This window comes from Poromitra crassiceps (assembly GCF_964638095.1).
Source record: "Poromitra crassiceps genome assembly, chromosome: 10".
Taxonomy (NCBI): Eukaryota; Metazoa; Chordata; class Actinopteri; order Beryciformes; family Melamphaidae; genus Poromitra; species Poromitra crassiceps.
Genome location: NC_139631.1, coordinates 8,654,438 through 8,668,888, shown reverse-complemented (window position 1 = coordinate 8,668,888; position 14,451 = coordinate 8,654,438). Strand labels below are relative to the sequence as shown.

Below are 14,451 nucleotides of genomic sequence, written 5' to 3'. Positions count from 1 at the left end.
TTGAAGGGAAATAACACATTTTTGTAAACATGCTTCAAATCTGCTTCAAATTCCATGGCCAAAGTGACCGTTTGCTCCCAGAAGGATCATTATTTTGCAAGTTAGTTACTGCTGTTGATGTGTTATGCATCGTTAGCTTCCACACACCACAGAGGAGTTAGCGTTAAGTTAGCTAACTTATCGGTACGCTAGCTAGCTAGCTAGCTGCCGCTGCTGACTGACTGTAAACGTTTCTTTTGGCTAGCTAAATATCCATTCAGTTTGTAAAAAAATATATATATTTCTTCGCTACAGCCTAGCTAGCTAAACCTTTAGCATTAACACGATGGCGAGCGTGCATGAAAGTTTGTATTTCAACCCAATGATGACGAACGGAGTAGTTCATGCTAATGTCTTTGGCATCAAAGACTGGGTGACTCCGTATAAAATCTCCCTCCTGGCCTTACTGTACGAGATGACCACGTCCAAGATTGCACTGCCAGAAAGAAGGCGGCTTAACAAACTCATTCTGCCCCTGCAACAGGTTGGTTTCATGACTTGGGTATCGCACTGCGCTGTGTTAAACGCATGGCACCAGGGCCGTAGCTAGCTATGAGGACGGGGAGGTCCGGACCTCCCCTAATATTTCAGCCTGCCAAAAAAAAAAATTTTTTTTTTTTTTTTTTTTTTTTTTTTTTTTGCAGGCCAGGCCAGGCCACTCACTGAACAGCAGGCCAAGCGCCGCCTACTGGTTTACTAGTGGTTTTATTACTTTATTCAGGTTTAAAGTGGGTGCATCTCATTGTAAAATTGGACTTGGCCCAAATTGGGCTTCAAACGGCCCAAATCAGGCTTCAAACGGCCCAAATCTGGCTTTAAACGACCCAAATAGGGCTTCAAACGGCCCAAATCTGGCTTCAAACGGCCCAAATTGGGCTTCAAACGGCTCAAATTGAGCTTCAAACGCTGAATAATGACATCACAACAGTATAATCCTAATGTTGATTTAAAATGATATATTACTCTAAATATGGCTTAAAAAGGGGGGAAAAAAACCTCAATCTTTCTTTCGGCGGCGCCCGTTAGGGCGCCGCCGAATCCGCCTCCCCTTGCTGGACCTCCCCTATTTCGGAACCCTGGCTACGGCCCTGCATGGCACACAATCAATCATTAAAATTGAATGTTTGATTGGTGTGCTTACTAAAGTTGGCCATTCAACTAACTTGGGTTTTGTTTGTCTCGTCTGGCGGGTCATCATTAGGGTCCAGACTTGACTCTCGGACAGTTCCTTAAGACTGTGGAGGAGTGTTGCCCTCAGACTGCATATGCTGTCAAACTCAGGTAAAGTTACTGCTGCTTCTTCAGTTGAGAACCTTCAGTCACTCGCTGCTGCACATTTTGTAGCTGCCTGTAGCAGAGTCTTATGCTTTCTTCTCTTCAAAGGCTGCATGAAATGGCTGATGGAGAGCTGAAAGACATGGAATACTTCTTCTCCACCCTTCCCACCCCTTTCACCGCGTTTGAATCTGAGAATTATAAAACCAGCGTTGTTGGTGAGTGAACGTCCTCTGACAAGCCTGACAGAACAACATCCTCAAAGATCAGCACAGTTCTCATGAGACAGATTAATGTGTCATTGCTGCTGCTACGTCTTGCCTGTGTTTTAGGTCTTTTTATGAGACACATGCTCCTGGCCTACAACAAGCTGTCCTTCAGCCAGGTGTACAAGCTGTACAAGTCCCTGCAGCAGTACTACCACAGTCACTATGCCAAGCCCACCGACGGCCAGGTGGACTTGCCGGCGCTGGTGGCGGACGACTCGGATATGGACCTGACCAGCACCGAGGATGTTGAAATCTATTACCTCAGACCAGACAAGGAGGAGCTGGACACCCCGCTGCACGAGTCAGAGCTTCGGTTGGTGGTCATGCTTTTCTTGTACAATGTCATTAATTCTATATAACATATTTATGTATTTGACTGTCAAGAGAAGGCCTATAATAAAAACATAGGATTTCGACCTTGCCTAGACACTTTTGTATTTCCTTTACTCGCTGCTACAAATTTCTCATAACGTGTTCAGAGAAATATGAATCTTAATTCTATGTATATTGACACTAGTGGAAACGGGTGAAATGGTGTGATCCCACTATTTGGAAGTCTCACAGCAGATTCACATTTGTTATTGGGGCACTTTTTGGTTGATTTGTTTTAGAAATGACGATGCTCCAAGCAGAGGCCCCCTGTCACAAAAACAAGCGGAGTACTTTCTCGCAAGACAGGTGAGTGCGGGCATCAAGGGTAACATCAGTCCCACCATCTTTAGGATAGAGCTGTGCTGCTGTTGCCTTATTCTGCATTGTATTGATGGGCTGTAGTTAACAAATGAGTGAAAACATCTTCTCCCAGGCGTACCTTCTGAAGAACGATGAGAACAAAGCGCTGAAGCCTGCCGCTCTGCAGGATGAGCTCAACAACATGCTGAAGTTTAACCCAGATTTTGCCGAGGCGGTGAGGCTCTACTCCCATCCGCGTACTTTCAGTCATTTTTACGATTATACCCTCGATGGTGCCGTTTCAGTGAGAGTCCGGAGGCAGATATCGCCTTCATCAGCTCTGTTCTGTCTGTCCTCAGCATTACCTGAACTACCTGAACAGCATGCGGGTCCAGGACCTCTTCATCTCCACCCACAGTCTGTTACATTACTTTGACCGGCTCATCCTGTCCGGGAGCGAAGGGAAGAGCAACGGGGACGAGGGCTACGGGCGAAGTCTCCGCTACGCTGCCCTCAACCTGGCAAGCCTGCACTGTCGCTTCGGCCACTAGTGAGTAGAGGGGATTGTTCATTTTTTATTTATTTAATTTATACTTATTACTTATATTTATTACATTTATACTGATATCATTTTCAAGGCTGCTTAACAATCCGAGTCTTTATCAATACCACTACTTTTCTATTATTTGGTGGAAAGACGGGACAACAATAAATTCTTAACAGAACTTGTTATGGAGATCCGGCAGGACCTGGCTGGTTGTAAGTCAGCCAGGGATGATCGGGTCCCGCCAAAGGGCAATGTTCTGGAGATCCAGCCGGGTCCGACTCATCTCTCGAGACATAACGTTACATTATAGGAAACGCTAGTCTCAACAGCAGTATCGATAAGCTCGGACCTTACTGATTTTCAGGTTTTGAGAAATTATCGACCAATAAAAGGGGTGGAGGAGTTCTGTGTGTATGAATAGATTATAACTGCACTCTCTCTATTCTTCTCTTCTTGGCCTCCAGTCATCAGGCTGACCTGGCTCTACAAGAGGCTATCCGCATCGCCCAGGAGTCCAACGATCATGTGTGCTTGCAGCACTGCCTGGTAAAAAAATATATATATATAATAATAATCTGTGTTGTTTTGCTTGTTGGTGCCATTTTGGATGGTTCATTATGTTGACTGTAACTTTAGATCTGCCTCACACTCTATGTCTGTCTCTCTCTCTCTCTCTCTTTCTCTCTCTGTGTCTCTATGTCTCTCTCTCTCTCTGTGTCTCTATGTCTCTCTCTCTCTGTGTTGTCTGTGCTTCAGAGTTGGCTCTACACACTGGAACAGATGAAAGGATCTGATAGCTCGCTCTTAACTGAGGATTCAGTGAAAATGGCTGCCCATTTCTGCATACCAGTGAGTGAAGCATACGGCCGCCTCTGGCTGTGGCAGTGACAAAACAATCATACCGTAGAGGTGTTCTTTACAGAGAGTGGCTGACCCTAGATAACCTTTATATCCTTTAGATCCTTGACACGTATTATCCAACACATTCCTTGATCATTCTCTCCTCTTCAGTACTTGGCATCTCTGGGCATTCAGTCGTTGGTCCAGCAGGGGGCGATACAGGGCAAGACAGCCCACGAGCTGATGGATTCACTGAAGGACACAGACATCCTGCACTGGAAGCACAGTCTGTCAGAGCTGATAGAGATCAGTCTGGCCCAGACCACCTCCATATGGAGGATGTACGGCAAGAGGTCAGTCTCTTCACCCTCATAAGCCCTTGTCACTGCAGGTCACTATTACTGACAGTAGTTTTCACTGTTGATCTCTCTTCTGTATTGCTTCCAGTCGCTTGAGTCACCCGTATCTGCAGTTACAAAGCTAAACTTGTTTCCATCTACTGTAGAAGTCTAACTTTTCAACAGCATAAATGAATCCTCCCAAAGCCTCTTAGAGCGCAAAGTGAATGACTCAGTGTTGGGATGACGACCATGTGTCCTGTGTGCCCTCCTGTGTGCAGCACCATGGCCATGCAGCAGGCCCAGCTGCTTCTCAACATGAGCAGCTTGGAGCCGGTCAACTTCGGGGTCCAGCAGAACAACACGGAGGCCTTCGCCGTGGCTCTGTGCCACCTGGCTGAGCTGCACGCTGAGCAGGTAGTGTGTTTGATTTGATCTCCTCTCTGTCACACTGAGCAGGTAGTGCGTTTGATTTGATCTCCTCTCTGTCCGCTGAGCAGGTAGTGCGTTTGATTTGATCTCTTCTCTGTCCACTGAGCAGGTAGTGCGTTTGATTTGATCTCCTCTCTGTCCGCTGAGCAGGTAGTGCGTTTGATTTGATCTCCTCTCTGTCACACTGAGCAGGTAGTGCGTTTGATTTGATCTCCTCTCTGTCACACTGAGCAGGTAGTGCGTTTGATGTGATCTCCTCTCTGTCCACTGAGCAGGTAGTGTGTTTGATGTGATCTCCTCTCTGTCCACTGAGCAGGTAGTGTGTTTGATTTGATCTCCTCTCTGTCCACTGAGCAGGTAGTGTGTTTGATTTGATCTCTTCTCTGTCCGCTGAGCAGGTAGTGTGTTTGATGTGATCTCCTCTCTGTCCACTGAGCAGGTAGTGTGTTTGATGTGATCTCCTCTCTGTCCACTGAGCAGGTAGTGTGTTTGATTTGATCTCCTCTCTGTCCACTGAGCAGGTAGTGTGTTTGATGTGATCTCTTCTCTGTCCACTGAGCAGGTAGTGTGTTTGATTTGATCTCCTCTCTGTCCGCTGAGCAGGTAGTGTGTTTGATTTGATCTCTTCTCTGTCCGCTGAGCAGGTAGTGTGTTTGATTTGATCTCCTCTCTGTCACACTGAGCAGGTAGTGTGTTTGATTTGATCTCCTCTCTGTCACGCTGAGCAGGTAGTGTGTTTGATTTGATCTCTTCTCTGTCCACTGAGCAGGTAGTGTGTTTGATTTGATCTCCTCTCTGTCCACTGAGCAGGTAGTGTGTTTGATTTGATCTCTTCTCTGTCCACTGAGCAGGTAGTGTGTTTGATTTGATCTCCTCTCTGTCACGCTGAGCAGGTAGTGCGTTTGATTTGATCTCCTCTCTGTCTGCTGTCTGCCCCGCTCTTACCTATCCATTATTAGGCAGTTGGAGGTAATCAACATTGGTCAGTTCTACTTCCTGCTCCTGGGCAGAGTTCAGCAGTTGGCTGAAAGTAAACCTATTCTTTCTGTGTTTGTGTTGCAGGGCCTGTACGCAGCCGTTTTTGAGATTGTCATGCATCTGAGAGAGCAGTTCCCTCCTCACACACAGCATGCCAAGGTGAGCAGTTCCCTCCTCACACACAGCATGCCAAGGTGAGCGTCCTCCACCACATGATGGATTCATTGCTTTATCCAGGCTTTCTCCTGTATAGAGAAGTGTCTGGTGCCACCCCCTAAAGGCCCAGAAACCCCCCTTCCTCCCCCAGGCCCAATATATCTGAGTTCAGGACAACCCTGACTACATATTATTACTAACTCCAAATCAAGTATTCTTACTTTATCATTTGAAGTTAAAGTCCCACGTTTGTGAGTTGATATGACTTGATGTCTGGGAAAAAAACTAGTTTATTTGGTAATAGTGGAGAAAGACGGGGGGCGGCGGTGACATGATGCAAGATATGATACAGCATGGTAGTTCATGAGTTTGACTTAAAGCTTCTCTTAACATGGCCACCACCACCATAGTGCTCAGAGCCATGGACAGTCCCTGCTCCATAGTGCTCAGAGCCATGGACAGTCCCTGCCCCATAGTGCTCAGAGCCATGGACAGTCCCTGCTCCATAGTGCTCAGAGCCATGGACAGTCCCTGCTCCATAGTGCTCAGAGCCCTGGACAGTCCCTGCTCCATAGTGCTCAGAGGCCTGGACACTGGACAGTCCCTGCTCAGGTACTATTTGTTCTTCTCTCTCTTCTCAGCTCTGGATGCTTTGTGAGTTGAAGATCCAGTTTGAGAGGCACATGAATGAAGGTAAATATCACCTGGCAGAGCCACAAGTCGCAGCCATCGCCGCCTTGAACAAAACAGAGGGTCTCTACAGGTAAATCTTCACTTGTCATTCTTCCTGGCTCTCTCAAACTTAAAGGAACAGCTCACCCTAAAATCCAAAATACATATTTTCCCTCTCACCTGCAGTGCTATTTATCCATCTATATCGTTTTGTGTTAGTTACCTGAGTTCTGGAGATATCGGCCCTAGAGATGGCTGGCTTCTCTCCAATACAATGGAACTGGATGGCACTCGGCTTGTGGTGCTCAAAGCTTAAAAAAAACATTTGAAAAACTCAACAGCATTGTCTCTTTCCAGAAATCATGACCCGATTACTCAAGAGAATGCACAGACTTTGTTGTGAGCAGTTTCATGTAGGAACTATTTTCTTTTGACCAAACTACTCCCACTAGCTGCTGCTGCCCTAGCTGCTCCTATGCAGTCTCATGTAGGAACTAGCTAGCAGCTAGCGGCTGTAGTTCGGTCAAAAGAAAATAGTTCCTCCATGAAACTACTCATAACAAGGTCTGTCGATTATCTTGAGTAACTGGGTCATGATTTCTGGAAAGAGACATTTTGCTGTTGAGTTTATCAAATCTATTTCTTTGGCTCTTTGGCCATCCAGTTCCATTGTATTGGAGAGAAGGCAGAAACTCTGTCTGATATCTCCAAAACTCAGGCAACTAACACAAAACGATATAGATGGATAAATAGCACTACAGGTGAGAGGGAAAATATGTATTTAGTATTTTAGGGTGAGCTGTCCCTTTAATGTGCATCATTGTTCTGATTGTGTTTGTCGACAGGAAAGCTCAAGTTCTGAAGGCGCTGAACCAAAGCACTGCGGCTTACGACGTCTTACAGCGGCTGCAGGTGCACTGTGACACCAGCAGGTGTACAGAGATGAGCATCAGGTGAGACATGCAGGTGCACTGTGACACCAGCAGGTGGACAGAGATGAGCATCAGGTGAGGCATGCAGGTGCACTGTGACACCAGCAGGTGGACAGAGATGAGCATCAGGTGAGACATGCAGGTGCACTGTGACACCAGCAGGTGGACAGAGATGAGCATCAGGTGAGACATGCAGGTGCACTGTGACACCAGCAGGTGGACAGAGATGAGCATCAGGTGAGACATGCAGGTGCACTGTGACACCAGCAGGTGGACAGAGATGAGCATCAGGTGAGACATACAGGTGCACTGTGACACCAGCAGGTGGACAGAGATGAGCATCAGGTGAGACAGCAGCTTCCACCACTGCCTGATAGCACTGTTGTTTAATACGTCCATTAGCTTTTAGCCACTTTATTTGTGGAAGAGTTCTTGCCCACTGTGGTCAAAGGGTAAAATTCACAATATACATCATTGTAAGTAGCATCAAACTGATGATGGAAGTGATATAGTATTTTAAGGGGGGGGAAATAGAGCTGGGCGATAATTCAATATTATCATTTATTGTCTTTCAGTGGAATCACATCGTGATGATCTGATTTTAATATCGTGACATGCATTTCTCCTGTCTAAATTCATGATGATAGAGAGAAAAAGCCTTATGATTATAGTGATATTGATTTCAACCATATCACCTTGACCTAGAAAACAATTTCATGAACGAATGCTTTTCTGAAAATATAATAGGTATTTTTGTTTAGGTGCATTTCTTTTCATCAATCAATCAATTTTATATTTATATAGCGCCAAATCATAGCAAGAGTTATCCCAAGGTCAGGTCCACATGTTTATTTTTCACTCCATCATGTCTCATACAGGGTTATGCTTTCCACTGCTGAGCTCCACTGGGAGTCGTCTGGCTTCTCCACAGCCCTTCCTCTCCTCCTGCAGGCCTTGGCTCTGGCCAGACAGCATCACTTACAGGCCCTGGCCTCGGAGGCGATCCTTCACCTGGCCTTCACTCAGGTCAGCTGCTACAGGGCACCAGAGCTCGCTAACATAAACACCATCAGGTCAGCTGCTACAGGGCACCAGAGCTCGCTAACATAAACACCATCAGGTCAGCTGCTACAGGGCACCAGAGCTCGCTAACATAAACACCATCAGGTCAGCTGCTACAGGGCACCAGGGCTCGCTAACATAAACACCATCAGGTCAGCTGCTACAGGGCACCAGAGCTCGCTAACATAAACACCATCAGGTCAGCTGCTACAGGGCACCAGAGCTCGCTAACATAAACACCATCAGGTCAGCTGCTGTAGGGCACCGGAGCTCACTAACATAAACACCATCAGGTCAGCTGCTGTAGTGCACTGGAGCTGCTCACTAACATAAACACCATCCGGTCAGCTGCTGTAGGGCACCAGAGCTCACTAACATAAACACCATCAGGTCAGCTGCTGTAGTGCACTGGAGCTGCTCACTAACATAAACACCATCAGGTCAGCTGCTGTAGGGCACCAGAGCTCGCTAACATAAACACCATCAGGTCAGCTGCTACAGGGCACCGGAGCTCGCTAACATAAACACCATCAGGTCAGCTGCTGTAGAGCACCAGAGCTCGCTAACATAAACACCATCAGGTCAGCTGCTACAGGGCACCAGAGCTCACTAACATAAACACCATCAGGTCAGCTGCTACAGGGCACCAGAGCTCGCTAACATAAACACCATCAGGTCAGCTGCTACAGGGCACCAGAGCTCGCTAACATAAACACCATCAGGTCAGCTGCTACAGGGCACTGGAGCTCGCTAACATAAACACCATCAGGTCAGCTGCTGTAGGGCACCAGAGCTCGCTAACATAAACACCATCAGGTCAGCTGCTACAGGGCACTGGAGCTCACTAACATAAACACCATCAGGTCAGCTGCTGTAGGGCACCAGAGCTCGCTAACATAAACACCATCAGGTCAGCTGCTACAGGGCACCAGAGCTCACTAACATAAACACCATCAGGTCAGCTGCTGTAGGGCACCAGAGCTCGCTAACATAAACACCATCAGGTCAGCTGCTACAGGGCACCAGAGCTCGCTAACATAAACACCACCAGGTCAGCTGCTACAGGGCACCAGAGCTCGCTAACATAAACACCATCAGGTCAGCTGCTACAGGGCACCAGAGCTCACTAACATAAACACCATCAGGTCAGCTGCTACAGGGCACCGGAGCTCACTAACATAAACACCATCAGGTCAGCTGCTACAGGGCACTGGAGCTCGCTAACATAAACACCATCAGGTCAGCTGCTACAGGGCACCAGAGCTCGCTAACATAAACACCATCAGGTCAGCTGCTGTAGGGCACCAGAGCTCACTAACATAAACACCATCAGGTCAGCTGCTACAGGGCACCGGAGCTCGCTAACATAAACACCATCAGGTCAGCTGCTGTAGTTAAGACTTGCTACTTTGCTTACCTGATTTTAGGACATGCCCCATTGACTAAACGGCAAATAAATTGCTCAAAACTGTTGAGGGAGAGGTGCTAGACTTAGACTCTCCCCAGATCGGCAGAGGGGTGGAGCAGTGAACGGGGCAGCAGGGGGGGGGGGGGGGGGTGATTGGCCAAGTACAATTGAGGATAAAATGGTGAAAAATCTGAAAAACATAATAAAAACAAAAAATGTTGAGGGAGGCTCAGACAAAGAGTTTTCAGCTGATGAGGATGAAGCGTCCAGTGGGACAGGTTACAGTGGAGGATGCTGCTGAGAGTTCAGAGGAGGAGGCATCAGCTGATGATGCTGCTGAGAGTTCAGAGGAGGCAGCATCAGCTGATGATGGGTAAGAGGTAAACCATGGCAAATGATGCATCAAACGGTGGTGCAGCCTTTTGGGGGAGGAGCATCTGGACCTCCTTGGTTTCATCTGCATTTTCACATGAACCGAGTCATATCTACTACTGTGTACATTCAATACAAAAAATATGAAAAGAAAACACAACAACACTGCAACATGTCTCAGGAGGTTAAAATAATGAGGTCTGTTATTTGTGCTCTTCTGTACAGCTGATGTTGGGAGTGCCTCAGCAGGCCCTGAGCATCCTCCATGAAGCCATGGAGCCCATTCTGGCCCACGGTGCCATCATGGACAAAGGCCGTGCCCTGCTGCTGACGGCCCGCTGTCAGATGGCCGTGGCCGGGTTCAGGCCCAACGGGCAAGGAGGGCATGCAGGTAACAGCCCTGCGGGCCCCCCATGACAAATACTGATCCCTCCCTTAACAGTATTTGCAGCGGTGCAGTTCCTCTTTTAAACACACGGTGCCTTGTTGTCTCCCCTTCAGCTTTGGGTTTGGCAGTCGAGACGCTGGAAGAGGCGGGCGACTATTTCACCGTGTTGAGGTGTAAAGAGCGTCTGCGGGACGTCCACTACCTGCAGGCCCAGCTGCACCGCTCGCTGGGAAACACCTCCCAGTGCAACAGGTGTGCCATGCTCTTCCGCCTGCTGGACCAGGAGCTGCCGTCCCCAGCAGCACCGGTTTCCATGCGACTCTAAGCGCTCGCTCTCCTCTGCCTATAAACCAGAGGTGTCTTGGCTGCTCAAAAGCATGTGGACATAAAACAAACTGAAACCTTGCCTAAATATTAACCTTTCCATGTAAACCGCTCGACAGTAAAAGATTTTGTCACTCATTTGTTAACAGTAAAATGTATAGAATAATATACATTCTGATCTTTTTCATTGCGTTGTGTCATGCGACAGTTCCTCTTAATTACCGAGTTGATCCGCCTCCTGGTCACCACTAGATGGCTGTGAAGATCTGGCCTGTTTGCTGTCACAACTACAGGATCTTCTGTATCAATATTTAGAACCAGAGGCAGTTGTTGCCCTCTTCTTTGCCTGCAATAGAGAGGCAATGTGAACATCACCTCCTGCTTTTCTCCCTGTACCAGGCAGCGCTGAAAAATTATGAATGGCGGTGGACGGAGAATAAGGTTACTTTTTTGATCCCGTTTGAATTGTGCCACGGGGTGCCAACGCTAATTTTGTCAATTTAAAACATGACTTTGCATGTCAAGAAAGTCGTCGCAAAGTTTGTCGTCAAACTAATAAATCTGAAAGACTACAGACACTGTCGCCTAAGTGATGTCACTTTCTCTACCGGCAAAGCTGAAGACCGGTGACATGCCACGAGCGATGTCGTTTTTATACGAAACTAACCCCTACGTTTCAGTTTGACGACAAACTGCGACTTTCTTCACATGCAAAGTTATGTTTTAAATTGACTAAATTAGCGTTGGCACCCCGTGGCACAATTCAAACAGGATCAAATAAGTAACGTTATTCTCCGTCCACCGCCATTCATATTTTTTCCAGCGCTGGTACAGGGAGAAAGCAGGAAGTGACGTTTCACTATGCCTGGTAGGGGTGGGAATCACCAGATGCCCACGATACGATAGTATTGCGATATTGCAATATCACCGATATATTGAATACCACACCCACTTCTTGCCCTGGCCCACCCAAAAAAAAAAAAAAAATTGTAATTGGTTGTTTTCTAGAGGCAAACTTGCTGCTGCCTTGCTAGCTAATGGTTTTGTAGCTTAAAAACGCAGGGCACATCATCTCCAGAGTCTAATGCATGACGACTTCATGAGAGAGTCATGCAATTGCCCCACCAATTTTATCCAGGCCCACCCATAATTTAATTTCTGCCTACGCCCCTGCAATACGCCACTGCAGGCGCGGACTGCAACATCGGGCACTTTGGGCAGATGCCCGGTGGCCTGGCATGGCATGGCCTGCACAAAAAAATTATATATATTATTATTATTTTTATGCCTCCGCCGCCGGCGATAGGATCCGGGTTGTCCGTCCGTACGTACAGTACGTACGATGTTCGTTAACGCGATATCTGAGGAACGCCTTGACGGAATTTCATCAAATTTGCCTTAAACGTCCACTAAGCAGAGAGGTGCGGCAGCGTGAGCAGGCGAGACAGGGCGACACGCTACAAATAAGCGTGCAATATTTCTTGCAATGGTGAATCGCCAGTGGATTCAGAATGGAGCCTTTATCTGTTTGCAGATCGTAAAGAGTTTGAACGATCGCCTGTGTTGATAACTAGTATACAATGGGTTTGATAGTAGCAGACGGTGTAGTAGAACACGCAGAAGGTTTCTCTCGGGGCTGACCTAGCCACCTCTCTGTGATGGATGAGGCTAATATCACTGCTAGCCACAAGACGGATGCGTTTCACTGGCTTGGGATGATTCTGATTCCGCCAGAAGAATACTGATGAACTGGAATCCATTTTGGCAGAGGACGAGGAACATTTCCTTGAGTCATGGTCTCATTTAGAATGTAACAGCCCTGAGATGACATAACGGTAGATATCTGTATTCCACTTGAGTCTGACATAATGTGATATTGAGTGATGGCAGTACATTCTGCTGGTCTGATGGGCCTGTAATCCATGACTCAAATGCCCATTTTCTTGAAAATAAATGTCTTTAAAATGTTTAGTACGATATTATCGCTTACTGTGGCTGAATATATCATGGTCAATGTAGGATATCTATCTTTTAGCTGTCTATGGCTTTTGTTCATGGTGTCTTATCTTCTTCATCCATTGCCATTATAGCAAAGCCAATAGTATTTAGGTGTGACTCATGTCGCACTGCAAAAATGTCCAAGTCATTTAATCAAGTTGAGACTTGTATTTCTTAAGTGTGGAGAGATAATTACAGTATCTCCTCGCCAGGCGAATGCCTGGAGGCAAATATGTGTTGGGTTGTGTGTCGGTGTGTGTGTGTGTGTGTGTGTGTTATCCATCTGACTTGCAGTGTTGCCAGATTGAGCCGCTGTGTGCGTGTGTCTGTGTGGTCGTCCGCTCTGAGCGAGAGAGCCGAGGAGAGGAGGAAAGCGTTGCTGCAGTAAGTCTGGAAAAAACTCCACAGAAAGCCTGCATTTTCCATACATGTACTGTATATGTCACATACATGTACTGTATATGTCACATACATGTACTGTATATGTCACATGTACTGTATATGTCACACACCAAGACGTTGGACTTAATGAATGAATCATTTGGCAGTATTTACATCGCACTTGATCTTGGCCAAACTCAATTGTACAATATTGCCTTGCTATAGACCTTATTCGCTAACCCTGGACGGCACCATATTGTTGACATACCGTCCTGAGCGCACACAGCTCTGCAGCTGACAACTAGTAACAGCCTTATTGTCGTTTCTGTTCCATTACAAAATAGCGATGGTAATGACACCAATAAAAAAGCCACAGTTGTTAATTGTATGCTGCCGACGGCAGCCGTTAATGCCTGTAATAAATAAACAAACGAACGAGGTGAACAGACTTTGCTGTGAGGAGCTGTCAGAAAGTTTCACCTGTCTCAACTAACTATCCACACATCTCCTGTGCTGACGTATCCTCAATCTCGCTCCCTTCACGTCTGTGGACGGTAGAGATAGACACAAACCACGGGGACTTTATTGCTGTCATTACTACAGCCATGCCTAACGCAGGTCACCATCCGAACACAATTGGAACGATACAGGTAACGCTAACAGCGGCTAGCTTCCTATAAACGCTGCTCCACATAGGCTGTCACTTGAGAGCTGCTGCGTTATGTCGACAATATGGCGGCGGTGGGCGTGCCAGTACGTGAGTGACGTCAATCGAATAAGGTCTACTGGCAAGCGGTTCCCTTCGCAGTTTGTTTCGCTTTTGCCATAGTTGGGCGTAGCGGTGCCTGGCGGGGATCTGCACTCCACTGAGTGCACTTTACTACTTTCACATGTTTCCAAATACAAATCAAGTTGTTTTGAGAGTTTTCTTGAATCGAGTGTCGTCATGACCTTTCTATAAAATTCTTGGAGCAAGTGTAACTGCATTGTAAAAAAGTGGAATTATTTTATAAATCAGTACTGGAACAGTTCACATTTGATCTAAAAATGTGTTGGACTTTGTTCCCATACGAGCTCACACAAAAGTGTGTCTCTGCCTGTGGTCCGTGGGGGGTTCTGAGAGGAACCCTCTGCCTGTGGTCCGTGGGGGGTTCTGAGAGGAACCCTCAGGCCCAGTTGACATTATCCAGCTTCATTGTTTACCATCTGCTCCAGGCAGCCGTCTGAGTTGGAGAGCCAGTGTTTGTCTTTGTGTCACTTTGATGTAAACAGCAGGTTCTGCTCTGTAAATAAGACACAGATTGTAACATGATTCACAGCATCCATTCTCTGTCTCAAGGCAAGGTAAACAGGTGTAACCAACAACAT

At 46.9% G+C, this 14,451-nt stretch overlaps 1 protein-coding gene across 1 annotated transcript; it reads left to right on the top strand.

Annotated features, from left to right (window-relative positions):
- The first annotated feature begins 22 nt into the window (after positions 1-22).
- On the top strand, positions 23-10,982 carry anapc5 (anaphase promoting complex subunit 5). The gene is made up of 17 exons (XM_083644192.1): positions 23-523; positions 1,241-1,320; positions 1,423-1,532; positions 1,647-1,896; positions 2,195-2,261; positions 2,389-2,490; positions 2,615-2,805; positions 3,267-3,348; positions 3,559-3,651; positions 3,814-3,995; positions 4,262-4,397; positions 5,475-5,549; positions 6,188-6,309; positions 7,064-7,171; positions 8,029-8,176; positions 10,218-10,383; positions 10,494-10,982. The coding sequence occupies exons 1-17, from the start codon at positions 326-328 to the stop codon at positions 10,703-10,705; spliced, it is 2,322 nt and encodes a 773-aa protein (XP_083500318.1). The 5' UTR covers positions 23-325; the 3' UTR covers positions 10,706-10,982.
- The last annotated feature ends 3,469 nt before the right edge of the window (positions 10,983-14,451 follow it).

Excerpts from the sequence above, each read along its gene's own strand:
- anapc5 (XM_083644192.1), top strand. The coding sequence starts at position 326 with ATGGCGAGCGTGCATGAAAGTTTGTATTTCAACCCAATGATGACGAAC. Across the intron at positions 1,897-2,194 it reads CTGCACGAGTCAGAGCTTCG|AAATGACGATGCTCCAAGCA; the intron begins GTTGGTGGTCAT and ends GATTTGTTTTAG. Across the intron at positions 2,262-2,388 it reads AGTACTTTCTCGCAAGACAG|GCGTACCTTCTGAAGAACGA; the intron begins GTGAGTGCGGGC and ends ATCTTCTCCCAG.